Below are 13,492 nucleotides of genomic sequence, written 5' to 3'. Positions count from 1 at the left end.
TTATACCAGGCCTGTATTTTTAAAAGGATCCTCAATGTTTTCTCATCTGTGCTTGTGGGTTCAGAATTAACCTTAAATGCATAGCCCGGGTAGCTACATTTCCAAGATTTAGCAAAAAAACAAAAAACAATATACTTCAGATCTTTCTTCACCTTAATGTCCTTTTTTTCATTTTTTTTTCATTCTTGTCTGCTTTGTTCCCATTTTCAGACTATGGATTTTCCATGCATAGGAGATTTATACCAGACATTTCTAATGGGTGATAACCAGCAGGCGTATTTTGCCTGCATTTTAATGATGTGGAGCACTGTGGGTTAAAAATTTCACTACCACAACTTAGAGCTTTAGACCATGGCAACATACTCGCTATGGTTTAAAGGGGGTGAAATACTGCTCCGGCATTGCCAAGAAAGCTCTTTTATATTTGACTTTTTAAGTGACTGTTTTTTGGCCAACATCAATAATCAGTGTCACATTTTGAATGAAAACTCACTTCATGTTTATTAATAGGTAATATTAAATATAAGGTAATAACAAGGCCCACACAGAATCTGCACATTTGTGAGGGGAATTCTGTGGAATGGATTTAAATATGGTAAAATGGCTTAAACAGAGCACTGAAATCCATTTATGAATAATTCTTTCAAATTATAATTCTAAAATGAAAAAGAAAAACAAGAAACACACAAGTGGTAAGGTGGTGTAAATCTTTGGAAATTACACATTTTTGGGAATTCTGTGCGCCCAGATTCCATTTGGGGCAACAATTCCACAATATTCACTACACAACTATACAATAAAACATTATCTGTTTTTTGATGTTTTCTTTCTTTACCTCTTTTTTTTTCCTTTTTCCATGTATCATTTCTATGTTAAAATTAATTGTTAAAATATAATTTGCATGCATATGTAAAAATATGTATTGGAATTTTTGTGTCAATGTAGAAAACCAAATAAAGAGAATGTAAAAAAAAAAAAAAAAAAAAAAAATTATCTGAACATGGTGGGTGGGTTTTAAAACATTTTTATAGTAAATATTTGTCTTAAAGAGTTAGAGTAAGCATTTTTTAAAACTTTTATTGCCAATAAACAAAACAATTACGATTATGAAGAATACAGAATAACTTTTGCTACTAGCAACAAATGTAAAACCAGAAGTTTCACCTGATGTGTGTGTTTAGACAGTTTATATCAGCTTATATCAGCTACAGTATTTATATCTTCTGCTCTAAAATCAATCCCACAGTTAAATCCCATCCTTTGACATGACAAAATGTCACGTGTGCATCTAGAATATAAAATACACACAGTGCACATGTTTTATGTGCACTTGTTTTTATACTTTCCAAGGATACAAGTCATGGAAGACTTTTTCTTATGAAAAATTATCTTGGCAAAAAAAGTAACTAGAGCCAGTAAATCAAAAAGAAAAAACGGTAGAGTAGAGCAAAAAAATCAGAATATAATACCTCATTTTGATTAGCCTTTTTCAGGGCTTTTCGCTTTTTAAAGTTCAGAAAGTCAGGGAGAGAGAGCAGGGTAATGGGATATGTTGCAAGCTAGATTCAAACTTGCCTCACTGATGAGAGCGGCGGCATCAAAACTCATAGATTAACTGCTGACCATGGCTCCGACTTGTTTTGTTTTACTCTATGTACCTTCTCTTCTCTATGTAAATGACATTTTTTACATCTTTGCTGCCAGCATCTTCTCTCGCGGACACCATTGTAAATCTACTTCATTTGGTTTCTCTCTGGGCTACACTTGACCCAAACTGCTTTGGGCTAGTCTGTGCCAGGCACAATATTTCACCCCCTCTGGCGTAAGCTCAGTAATGGTTCCTCTACCATTACATCTCAAAAGACCTCACTTTTATGATTTTGTTATTTATAAAATGCTCGTATTATTCTAGGCAATACTGAACTTTTTTTTTAGAGATAAATTCATAAAATTGTAATTCTGTCTTGTACGCTATCACTCTCAATATGCTTCACATTAGGACTATCCATTGACCTCAATTTGTGTCACCACATGACCTGGAAATATGTAACTTATTGTATGGCAAAATATCGTTGCAGCTGGCAGAGCACACTTTATGCCATGTGGTATTAGAGTAAATGTCTTAAAAAGCAGATTTTGCTGATGCCTGCTGTGTGTCTGAATGTCACGCTAGTGCAGCTTTCAAAAGGGTATGTTACTCCGATCCCATGCAAATAACCACAAGTTCAAGATCTGAGAGGTCACAGTGCAAGACATGTAGGTTCTGCCAAAATAAATGCAGCTGTTTCACAAAAGAAATGACTGGTGCATATATTTCTTGGTACTATGAATAGCTTTGATCAGATTTTAAGCAACAAAACTGAGTAGCCTACACTGCTTTTGTTTATTCTTTAGTTTTTTTTAGGTTTTGACCTTGGAAAACCTGATTTACACATCTGGTTTGTCAAAATTCTGAATAAAAAAAAATGGCTTAATATCTCCTTTTGCATTTCATTTTTAAGAGCTAAAATATCAACTACCCTTTAACAGCTTGAAGTTGTTATAATTAAATTTTAAAATACATAAAAATACCAAACAGTTTTTAAAATTTCACAATATTAATGTTTTAAATGTATTTCTTATACAAATAAATGCATAAATCATACAGATCCCCAACGTTTCAATGGTGTGTGTGTATACATACATACATATACATATACATATATAAATTTGCTTTAAAAAAAAACGTTCAAAATTGAACTGTACACAACCCTTCGATATATCTGTAATAATTAAGTTTGGGTAATGCATCTATCTTCTCACAGTGAAGGTGGTTTTATGCTCACCTGAGAAACTGTCCTTATCCATTGCCAGCAGGTCTCTGGCCTGATACAAATAACATCGCAAATGATACAGGATCCCATCTAAAGAATCGAAAAGGAAGAACATCTGTGTAGTTTAAGCCATTATTTAAATCTGTGATTATTTAAAATGAGTTGGAAAACTGAAATGTTTGACTCACTATCGAAGAAACAGGAGATTGTCGGGCGGTTGACACCAAAGGTTGTTGTAACTGACTTATCGTCACTCTTTTCATCAACACTGCTCTATTGACAAAAAAGGAAAAACACTGTGAGACACATTATGCTCCTTCAACCTAAACAGTAGACTCACACATATGGAGATGGGGAAAAGATGGGGCATTCATGCTGGATCAGATATCACAATATTCCGACCAAAAGGATAAACAGAGTATGTGTTAATGATGACTCTGCTGTCAGTTGTGGAAAGGGCAACTGTATATAGACCACAAACCACTGGCATGAAGTGATTACATGTCACCGCTCCAAGACACTCGAATATCATTTTGACACATACAAAATTCGGAATCCTTTTCTGAATAAAATGCCTGATTATGTCTCTTAACCAGAGTGAAACTGCTATGTCATTTGTGGCTCACTTTATTTACATAACCCAATACCCTTGTACTGTATGGGTTTGAAGAAAAAAAGAAAAACACCCTCCAAAGTGCCCTCTGAAACAAGAACAGAATTAGGAATTATGAGTAGCTGTGCAGTGCTACCAGACGCTGAATCGCTATTTTAAATGTCACATTATTTGCGAACGCAGCTTTTAGCACCTAGCCAACTAAAGTCTGCTTTTTGATCTCTATGTAGCAGAGAAAAGTCTGACTTATTTTGGCGAATTGGATCGTTTGTCTTAAAGGGTTAGTTTATCCAAAAGTCATCCTAGGTGTATATGATCTTCTTCTTTCAGAAGAATCCAGCTGGAGTTATTTTAAAAACAACCTTAGATCTTTCAAGCCGTTTGATGCCTCTCAGAAGGTGTTGCACTGCATCAGTCCTTGAGAAGTTTAATAAAAAGCGCATCCATTAAAAAAAAAAGTGTCTCACGTGGCTCTGGGGGTCAATAAAGGCCTCCTATAGCGAATCAATGCATTTTTTGTAATATTCAAAATGTAATAATGACTTTAATCTAGCTTGCGCTCACAGTTGTAAACAAAGCAGTTCAGAATGGAATGGTGAGTTCAGCTATGAAGTGATGCACGCAGAAACACAGGGGAGAGATCAAACCAAAAAACGGTAACTAATTAGAAGTACAAAACAAGGATTTGTAAAGAAGAATGTCTGCGGATTTCGATTTAAGCCAAGAGTGTTTTTCCTTTGCTAATGTAAGGGAACTTTGTTTCCTTTGTTTCATGCGCAAAGGTGAGTTGAGACACTTTTTTTAATAGATGAGCATTTTATTAAACTTCTCAAGGACTGACACAGAGCAACACTCACTGGGTGACGTCAAACAGCTTGAAAGCTGTATTGAAAGCTTTATAACTCCAAATGGATTAGTCTTAATAGAAGAAAGTCATATACACCTAGGATGACTTCAGCTCATTTAAGGCCTAATTTTCATTTTTCATTTTCTCATGTATAGCAGTGAAAAGTCTGATTCATTCTAGTGAATCAATTAATTATAAACTGTTCTCCCTCCTATGTGGATTTGCTAAATCTGATTTATTTTAGTGAATCATTTGTCTTAAACTGGACTCTATCTCTCATAAGTAGCATTTGAAAGTCTGATTCATTTTAATGAAGTAATGCATGTAAAACACCTCTCTCTTATATTAACCAGTGTAAAGTTTGAAAAGTCTTTCTTTTGAATAGGTTCATCTTAAAATGCTCATATTTAGCTGTGAAAAGTCTGATTAATTCCAGTGAATCAATTCATTATAAATGGCCCTTCTTCATATGTAGATTTGCTGATTCATTTTAGTGAATCATTTTTCTTCAACTGCACTCTATCTCTAGCATTGGAAAGTCTGATAAATTTTAGCTAAACAATTCAAGCTAAAAAGCTATCTCTTATATTAAGCAGTGAAAAGCCAGATTCATTCAAGTGAACTGGTTGGTCCTAAACAACTCTCTCATGCAACATTGAAACGTCTGATTTGTTCTAATCTGATTCTGATTCAAAAAGTGTGTCCCAAACTACTCTCTTTCTCTCTCTCTCTCTCTCTCTCTCAAACAATAGCTTTGGGAAGTTATTCCAATAAATCGGTTCATTCACTTTTAATCTAGCAGGGGAGCTACAGGAAGAGCATGATTTTTTTTGTTGTTAAAACACTCAACATTTATGGGAATAACTAAAAATGAGTAAATTAACTATTTGAAGCTTATAATTGATGACTCTGGGTCAGAGATTTCAGGTTCACCTTTGCAAGGCACTTGGCCTTTTGCTTGCATCATAGATTCATTCCAGACCCTCGTCAACTCTGAGTTCTCAAGCCAGCCAAGCCTACACGACATCTCATGCCAAACTGCCTGGAATAGAGCTGTAACAATGGACCCAGTGGACCAGACTATGAGTAAAAGAATAAGCATACTAACTAGGCTTTATGCATACACCATCTTTCACACTCACTATTCCATCTCTGTCTCCCTGTAAATGATATCCCATGATGCCCTTATTTTACCAGGCTGATTCCACTTTGCTTGCCCAGTCTCTCTCAGCACCTCCGATTCGTCCAAGCTCAAAGCCCTCCACACCCATTCTCGCCTTTGCCTTGTCTGAATTGCATCTCACCCTCGTTTGATTCTCTCCGACCACTCTCCGTTTCTTCCATTACTGTCTCTCTTTCTAAATCTCAACCCAATTCCAGCTCCACATCACTCAAATAGTCAACCCTCATTACCAGCGAACACTCCAAGGAAAAGATGGCCGCCGGCCCCGTCTTTTCTAACGGCTCCATACGGCATCTCCAGCGCCGGCGACGGAAGGAGTCAGTCTTCTTCTGCTTAAGGTGAAACTTCCAGCCGACTAAAGAGGCATATTCCCAGCCCTCACGCTCCGACTCATCCGGACGCTGCTGTAGAAGAGTGGGCACACACAGAAATAGACAAATGTATATAATTGAACTGGACTGTATTAAAGTATTATTTTCATTATGCGTGTTCTGTGTGATCCTAACCAGCAGTGCACAGTGCAATACAAATAAAAGAGGACAAATAGCAGACATCAGGATCTTTAGGGTGGTGAGGAAAGGATTAGTGAGGAATTAGAGTTATCTAATAGAGTCGAAAGATGGGAGGTACGACTAGACAAATGTTTTGAAATCTGTGCTTGAAGAGTGCCACCATGAGGACAACTGATTCAACTCACAGTGACCCTAAAAATCATACAGACACTTAAACATATACTATATGATATGTGCATTTAATCAAATATCTAAGTTGTGTAATTATTGCTATTATTTATCTTTTCAAGCAAAACATTTTACAACAAAAGTTATTCAATTCTAAAATGATAGATGGATACATGCTTGAAATTAGGACAAAACTGCCTAAGATTAGGATGAAGACTTGATATTAATGAACACGAGTCAAAATTGCAGCATTGCAGGAAAATGTAATAATCACTGCATAAATAATAATAATAATTTAGCATCAGTACTTTTTTCTGTTAAATTGATTAAAACTGATAGTAAAGATATTTACAATCTCAACAAGACATGTTTCTTGAGCAGCAGATATTGGAACCTATGACCTTTGCCATTACAGGAATACATTTGAAAATACATTTGAAAAATAATACAGTTATTTTAAATTGTAATAATTTGTCACAACATTACTGTTTAATTAAAAACATGTAAAACATCTTACTGACCCCACACTTTGAATAGCAGTGTATAAATATATTCTTATCCGTTATTTGGTTGTCCAAAGACTTAATTTTTAATAGTAAATAATATAATCTTAACCACTTTTTGTACCCAAACCACTCTTTCACACATTTTTTTCTCTTAGTTTTTTATTCACTTATTCACTCTATTCACTTAGCCTCATTCATGCAACAAATTTGTGTAAATAATTCGTAAAACCATTCTTATGTAAACTGTCTCATTGAATTGAATGTGACATTTTATGTAAGAATGGATTTATGAATGGTTTAACACTGAATTTCTTCCACCAGTGTTTCATGAATGAGGCCCAACTCTATTCTCTCTGACGCTAGAAAGCTAATATGTTAATGTTCTTCAGTCTAACATCATTATTATTATCCAAAACATATTATCCGATCTCAAAAATGTATTTTTTTGTTGTTTATTATCAAAGTGTTAATTGGATAAAGACTTTCACAGAATGAATCAAAAAACTCTTTATCTCTCTCTCTCTCTGTTACACACTCTCACACAGATGATGAACATTAGGCATATTTGCGGCAGGACTTTATAGTTGGACCCCGGTTTTCCTGCCAAGTGGATTAGAGGTGTGGGATTGATTTCAGATTATTCTCAGATGGCATGATTAATTAGGTGTCCTCTCAAGCTCCATCTGCCTCTCACCAGATGTGTTTAGGGACGGGGAAGACCTCCTGAGACTACACAGAGCTTTTTATGTCACGCCACCCTGAGCTTTACCAGAATCCCCCACAATTCAAAGAGAAAACGAAGCCAAGATTCCTCTTTTGTTTATCGCAGTCAATATGAAACGTTGTTATTTCTCAGACTGAAAACAAACACTTGGCTAATGACTGATGTACTTTTTTGAGCGCCTCCATTTTCTGCATATCTCTCCGGCGGAGTCGGATCCAACGCCTCCGGCGGTTGGTGTGGTACATCTTCTCGGATGGAACCCAGGACTTTGGTCGGCGGTCTGGAGGGAAGGTTATTCCATATTCCCACCCTACAGATAGAAAGGGATTTATTGTAAAGGCACAATATATTAAAAAATAAGGAAGCTCATAAGTCAGTGGTGCATGTGTGTGCAGGAAAGGATTCTCAGAGTTTCCATACCTTGATCATCCACTGCACGCTTCAGGTCCTCGCTCCACTCAATATCCTCCCACAACCAGCCAGGGGGACACTCGATCTCATCTTTAGGCACGGCTTTTTCTCCATTCTGCCCCCCAGTGGACACAAAGAGAATGAAAAGGTCAGTTCCCGCCAACATATTAGTCCACTTATTAAAGTATTTTTTAAATACTATTTGACTAATTTCTCAGCAGCTCATGAATAACACTGTGAACTAAAGGTACAGTTTTGTTATGATACAACCACACACTGACCACATCCGTGTACCCCTCCGACATGCCAATCCACTGTCCTCCTGGCAAATGCATCTGATTTTCAAACACCTCTTCCAAAAAGCTTGTATGACCCGCATCAGTGTCATACAGCATTCTGGCCATCATGGGCATAAATACAAATCCATGTTATGCAGAATCAAAGGGTGTTTAATGATGCTGATATCACAGATAAGGATAAGATGGTACTCACGTTTTCTCTGGGCTGATGTACCAGTCTCCCGCCCAGCTCCATCCTGGAGCGGGTTTGAAGCTCTCCTTTGGGAGTTTGAATCTGCCAGTCACGTCACTGAACTTGGGGTATGTCAAACCCGTCGTACCCCAGTTCCCCACCAGAGCCAATTTAGTCTGGTTTTCATACTGTAGATCAAAATAAAATCACAGTAGGATTTTGAAAAAAAAAAGCATATTAGGATCACCAAGGCTGCACTGATTTGAAAATACAGTGAAATTGTTCTATTATTACGATTTGTTTTCCGTTATAAAATGTCATTTTGAATGCATCATCAGTCACATGATCTTTGATAAATTATTCTAATATGCTGAAACTGTAATATCATGGTCAGGTAAAATGTATTTTTAAGAGCAAAAGTTGCAATAGGTGAAAAAATTAAAGAATTAGTTAAAGTTGCATGTGGGTAGCTGCCCACTCACCGTTTCTGCAAACACAGAGAGTTTGCCCTCGGCAAACTGGTTAAAGGATTTGACATCAGTAGTTAGTCCGAACCACACCTTGACCCTGAGCTGAGCTGGGATCTTACTATATCCCCCGTCTTCTTGCGGATACTGAGCACAGATTGCACACAGAGATAGAGAGATTTATCAGCGCCCCTATGTTTCCATTCATCATTTGTACTGTAGCATTAATGTGTGCTCTGCCTGTGTTTACCTTCATGAAAACCGTCTGAAGTTGACCACAGTGCTTTCCACAGTAACCGTGGGAAAAGAGAACTTGATGGGCAGGGATTCTGTGGTAGGCCACTCGTCTGTCTCCCTGAAGCATCCAGATTATTATATCTGGCAGACTGTTCTGGGGCTGAAAGAAAAAAATTATTTCTTTTTCATTTGGGGAGTTACAATTTGAACCAGGAGTAAGTAGCACAGAATTGTCAAAAAATATTTTTTTACACCTGGTGTAAAAATACTGTTTTGCTAATCCAGTCACAAGTGAATAAAACTAAATACAATTGTGAACGGGATCTAAAATGTTTTGATCACTATTGACCACCAGAAGCAGTCAAAAGATGCTCACAGATACTCATGTGGTTGCTCAACAGCCACAAAAGACCGCTGCCTACTGACCTAACAGTAACCAAACAGTTAATGATATCCACTGTCTTCCATAGTATGAAAAAAAAAAACAATGGGGGTCAAAGGTCACCGGCAACTGTTTGTTTACATTCTTCAAAATATCTTATTCGGTGTTCAACAGAAGAAATTCATATAGGTTTGGAAAAACCTGAAAGTGAGCAGATGACAGAATTTTCTGTTTTTGGTGAACTATCCCTTCTTACATCAGGAGTAAGTCCATCTTGGCTGACCACTTGTGATCTGTTCAATGAAAGCACATCTTTATAGCAGGTGGAAACAGCACTTCACCTCCTCAGACAGGTGGCGTAGTCTCTGGGTCCAGTCCTCCGCCTGCTCCAGCACTGCACTCAGCTCGGTCTCTGCTCCGTGTTTGAGCGCCAGTGCCGCCTGCACTATCTGCTGCATGTTAATCTTACGCAGATTCCTCAGGGCTTTATCCAGCGCAGTCACACAGGGCCATTTCTCCAACGTGGGGAGCTCCTCACTACAGCACACACACACACAAGAGTGCTTTAATTTGTTATGGTGAATGCGAAACAACTTCACAAAACACTAGAGCACATCTGCACCTGCAGTCCGCAATGACATCATCGAGCAGCTGGACAACCTTCTGCTCCACTTCCTGTTCATCACTGCTTGCTTTGAGCGTCAGCTGTACCTGCTCCAGGTTTGATTCCTATTTTGAACAATGAAAACCAATATTAGGTTATACAGTTTTAATATACTTTGATGTGTTGATTGGAGCCATATCTTAGATGGTTCTGTTTCTCACCAGTCGGTCGACTATGCTGAGCAGCATGTTTAGGGCCTCTATGCGAGGGCTGACATCCTCCCACTCTGAAGACAAGACCACCACAGGTTTCACATTTCCCCATGGCAGGTAATAGTAATGGCAGCCTAGATAAGAGTACAATGGAAAACATATAAAACAGTGGAAGTCATGACAGATGCTTGAGTGAATGTTATTCAGATAACAATCTATTATTAAACATTATTGGGCATATTATATAATATATAGCTTCAATCTTACAATATTTTTGTATTATTTTTATTTATTTATTTTTATACTTAAAACTATTTTTTCACAAAATCACACAGGTCTCTGCATTTTTCCATTTACTTGTATAGATATGCAATACTGTTCAAATTTCCTCTCTGATATTTTATTAAATATGCAGTAAAATATAAATAAACATGTTCTATATGTGATTTCTTCTTATGATTTTAAAACTGACTTAAAAAACATCATCAACTAGTTAGGCTGCTCAATATTTTTGTGATTACAGTGATACGTGTTTCATGATTCATGATACTTCAATGAATATAAATATCTAAAGAACAGCATTTATTTGAAAAACAGATCCTGTGTAAAATTATACCAGTTTTGAACATAGTAAAATGTTATGCATTTTAGGTGAATAAGCTGTTTCATGAAATTAAAAAAAAAAAAAAGATTCCAAACATTTGAAAATGTTATATATTTACCAATCAATTGGATTCAAATTTATATTAAAGAATATTTAGACAGACAATCTTTGCTTCTGTTAAAAGAAGAAGAACAAGTGCTACAAAAATCCACTTCAAAGTGAAATCAAAGTTTAGATCTTTTTTACGTGGCTAACTAAAATCTGAACATATTCAGGTATAAATCATTATGTGGTTTCTCACCATCAAACACGGCCCTGCTGAACTGAGTGGTGGAGGCCAAAGGCAGACAGGTGTTGTCAAACTTGTTGCCGTAGTTGCCAATACTGACTTCAAACTGAACGGCATCATCCACATCCTGAAGAAGAGTGGCTGAGTAGAATGCAGCAAACAGGGAGAACTTCCTCTTCCGCATGAATTTCTGTATGACACAATAAAACAGAGGTCCTTCACCTCTTCTGAATGATCCATCCTGCGTAACATAATCCCACGTCTGGTGCCAAACCCAGCCAGAGGAACTGATCTCACCTCTACCACCAGCAGGTCATCAGGGTGTATGTCCACAGTCTTTTGCTCCACCTGATCAGACAGCTTTGTTATGACCTCCAACAGCAAACGTCCACGATAGGCCACACCCTCTCCCTACGTCCAAAAAAAACAAACACATAGCAACTTAATTTGTAAAGTTCTTCTCAAAAATTCTTTAGCATTGTTAAGGCAATAAAACTAGTCAGTCATCATATGAAGGAGCATGGGGTATGTTATGCTACTTTCAAAGTTATTCCAAGTTAGATTTGGGGAATTACATATTCCAGGCATAACTACAAATTAAATATGAATATTCATTCTACAGAAAAAAGCATGCATAATACAAAGGTTTAATATAAGAACAGTAATCTAGTGAAACCATTCTGATATTTAGAATCATAAAAATATAGGTAAAAATTATTTGATTACGCAAAAACATATATACACACACACACATACACACATACAAACATACATACATGTATATATAGAGAAAGCAAATCTCACCTTTCCAAAGTTTAGTACCTCATGTGGGTCTGAGAAGGCTGTGAATTCTCTTGGGCTCCCATACATGTTGACGTAGCAGGGGCCAAATGTCGGAAGAAAGCCTATATTGTCATCCACTAATTGACATTAAATAGAGAACAGCAAGAATTAGTCACCTACACATTTAGGAGCAGTAAAATGTATGTACATTTAAATGACCAAATTGCTTCTTGAGATAAATTAAGTGGCAAATATATTTCCATTTAGTCATAGAAGACGACTTCTCTAAAGGCCAGTCGAATAAAACTATAGACAGCAAGTACTATAGCCCAACATACTGTACGGCTAAACCTGACATAGGTGTGATCTATAGGAAGGATAGCACACAGATTTGAGATCAGAGAGACACACATACTGATGTCGTGGGAGATCCTGGGAGGAAACTCATCTGAGTGCATAGAGAAATAAAAATGTTGAGACACAATAAGGATAGGATAAGTGAAAATAGCTCTTTTGCTATACAACCTCATGCATTTCATCACCTCTTCACCAGGCACTGAGTTAGAATAGCACACCAAACTCAAACTCACTCACAAAAGATGGTGAAACCAGCAGCCAACTGCTAACATACTGAAACCATTGCAATGCAACACTATTCTGTCAACTAAGCCACATAATAAACCTGAACTGTCATGCCTCCCTGGTGATAGCATGAATGCTTAAGAAAAAAAAAAGTTCTTTGTCATCCTTGCCTCTAATTCAGATTAAGGCACACAAACCAATTTTACACAACATTCCCCAAAAAGCAGTGTTAATTTCATTCTCAACTTTCAATTCACAGCCAGTTTATTACTAATATGCAAAATCAAATCAGCAAGCAAACGAGGATTAGTGTCACACTGGAACCAGCACAATATTGAACTGATGAAACGACTTTCAACATTGTAAACTGAAAGAACTGAACTACAAAGAAAAATAAATTCTGATACCAAAGTTACTTTTACCTATACTAACTAAATAGACAGAGACTACAAATAAATACAAATGGCAATCATTGTGGCACAGACACGGCTGTTTACTTGAGTGAATCGAGGTGTCAAGTTGTGGTTTTGCCAATGATATGAATTTTGGGAAGGACTGATTGTAATAAGCTTTTAGTCTGGGAATCTATCATATCTATATATATTGTTCAGCAGTTATGTTTAATGTTTTTAATTGTGCAGAAATAATGAACTTCATCATATAATCTTTAAATGGTAGAGCAGTGGTTCTCAACCAGGAGGCCGGGGCCTTTAGCGGCCCTCAACGAACTTCCAAAGTGATGTCAAGGTTTGAAATAAGCATAAAAAATAAAAATAAAACAAAAAACACTAAAATGTAGCCCTTCAACAATGGATAGAAACTGTGAGTAAGAACTATTTTAAAAAATCTGTATGCTTAATGCTTATCCAGTAAATTGACTGGAAATATCATTAAAAACCATAGGTAAGAAAAATTGGGAACCTCAGACAACATTTGTCTCTTAAAACTTCTAGCATGCTGAAATGTATGGTTGTGCAGTGGGGGACCTTGGAGTCAAAAAAGTTGAGAACCACTGGTATAGAGTGTAAAAAAGCTGTAAAGCAAGACAATGACCTAAGGAGCCCCTTAGATTTGATACTACAAT

The 13,492-nt window shown here is 36.8% G+C and overlaps 1 protein-coding gene across 12 annotated transcripts in view; it reads right to left on the bottom strand.

The window, feature by feature from the left end:
- Positions 1-13,492, bottom strand: part of LOC113105809 (dysferlin-like) — a 72,369-nt gene that overhangs the window by 46,720 nt on the left and 12,157 nt on the right. For 8 of the 12 annotated variants that reach the window (XM_026267114.1, XM_026267121.1, XM_026267112.1 and 5 more), the window contains exons 17-32: positions 12,242-12,274; positions 11,848-11,963; positions 11,341-11,454; positions 11,056-11,233; positions 10,160-10,284; positions 9,957-10,063; positions 9,676-9,871; positions 8,966-9,112; positions 8,731-8,862; positions 8,270-8,436; positions 8,059-8,173; positions 7,787-7,892; positions 7,534-7,676; positions 5,687-5,860; positions 3,002-3,086; positions 2,826-2,903 (exon numbers count right to left, since the gene is read on the bottom strand). In XM_026267114.1, coding sequence (XP_026122899.1) covers positions 2,826-2,903; positions 3,002-3,086; positions 5,687-5,860; positions 7,534-7,676; positions 7,787-7,892; positions 8,059-8,173; positions 8,270-8,436; positions 8,731-8,862; positions 8,966-9,112; positions 9,676-9,871; positions 9,957-10,063; positions 10,160-10,284; positions 11,056-11,233; positions 11,341-11,454; positions 11,848-11,963; positions 12,242-12,274 — 2,016 coding nt within the window. The remainder of the gene's footprint in view (positions 1-2,825; positions 2,904-3,001; positions 3,087-5,686; positions 5,861-7,533; positions 7,677-7,786; positions 7,893-8,058; positions 8,174-8,269; positions 8,437-8,730; positions 8,863-8,965; positions 9,113-9,675; positions 9,872-9,956; positions 10,064-10,159; positions 10,285-11,055; positions 11,234-11,340; positions 11,455-11,847; positions 11,964-12,241; positions 12,275-13,492) is intronic. The other 4 variants (XM_026267123.1, XM_026267117.1, XM_026267122.1 and 1 more) reach the window with 2 other exon arrangements.

Source organism: Carassius auratus, chromosome 7 (genome assembly GCF_003368295.1).
Source record: "Carassius auratus strain Wakin chromosome 7, ASM336829v1, whole genome shotgun sequence".
NCBI classification, from domain to species: domain Eukaryota; kingdom Metazoa; phylum Chordata; class Actinopteri; order Cypriniformes; family Cyprinidae; genus Carassius; species Carassius auratus.
This window is presented reverse-complemented; position numbering and strand designations above follow the sequence as displayed.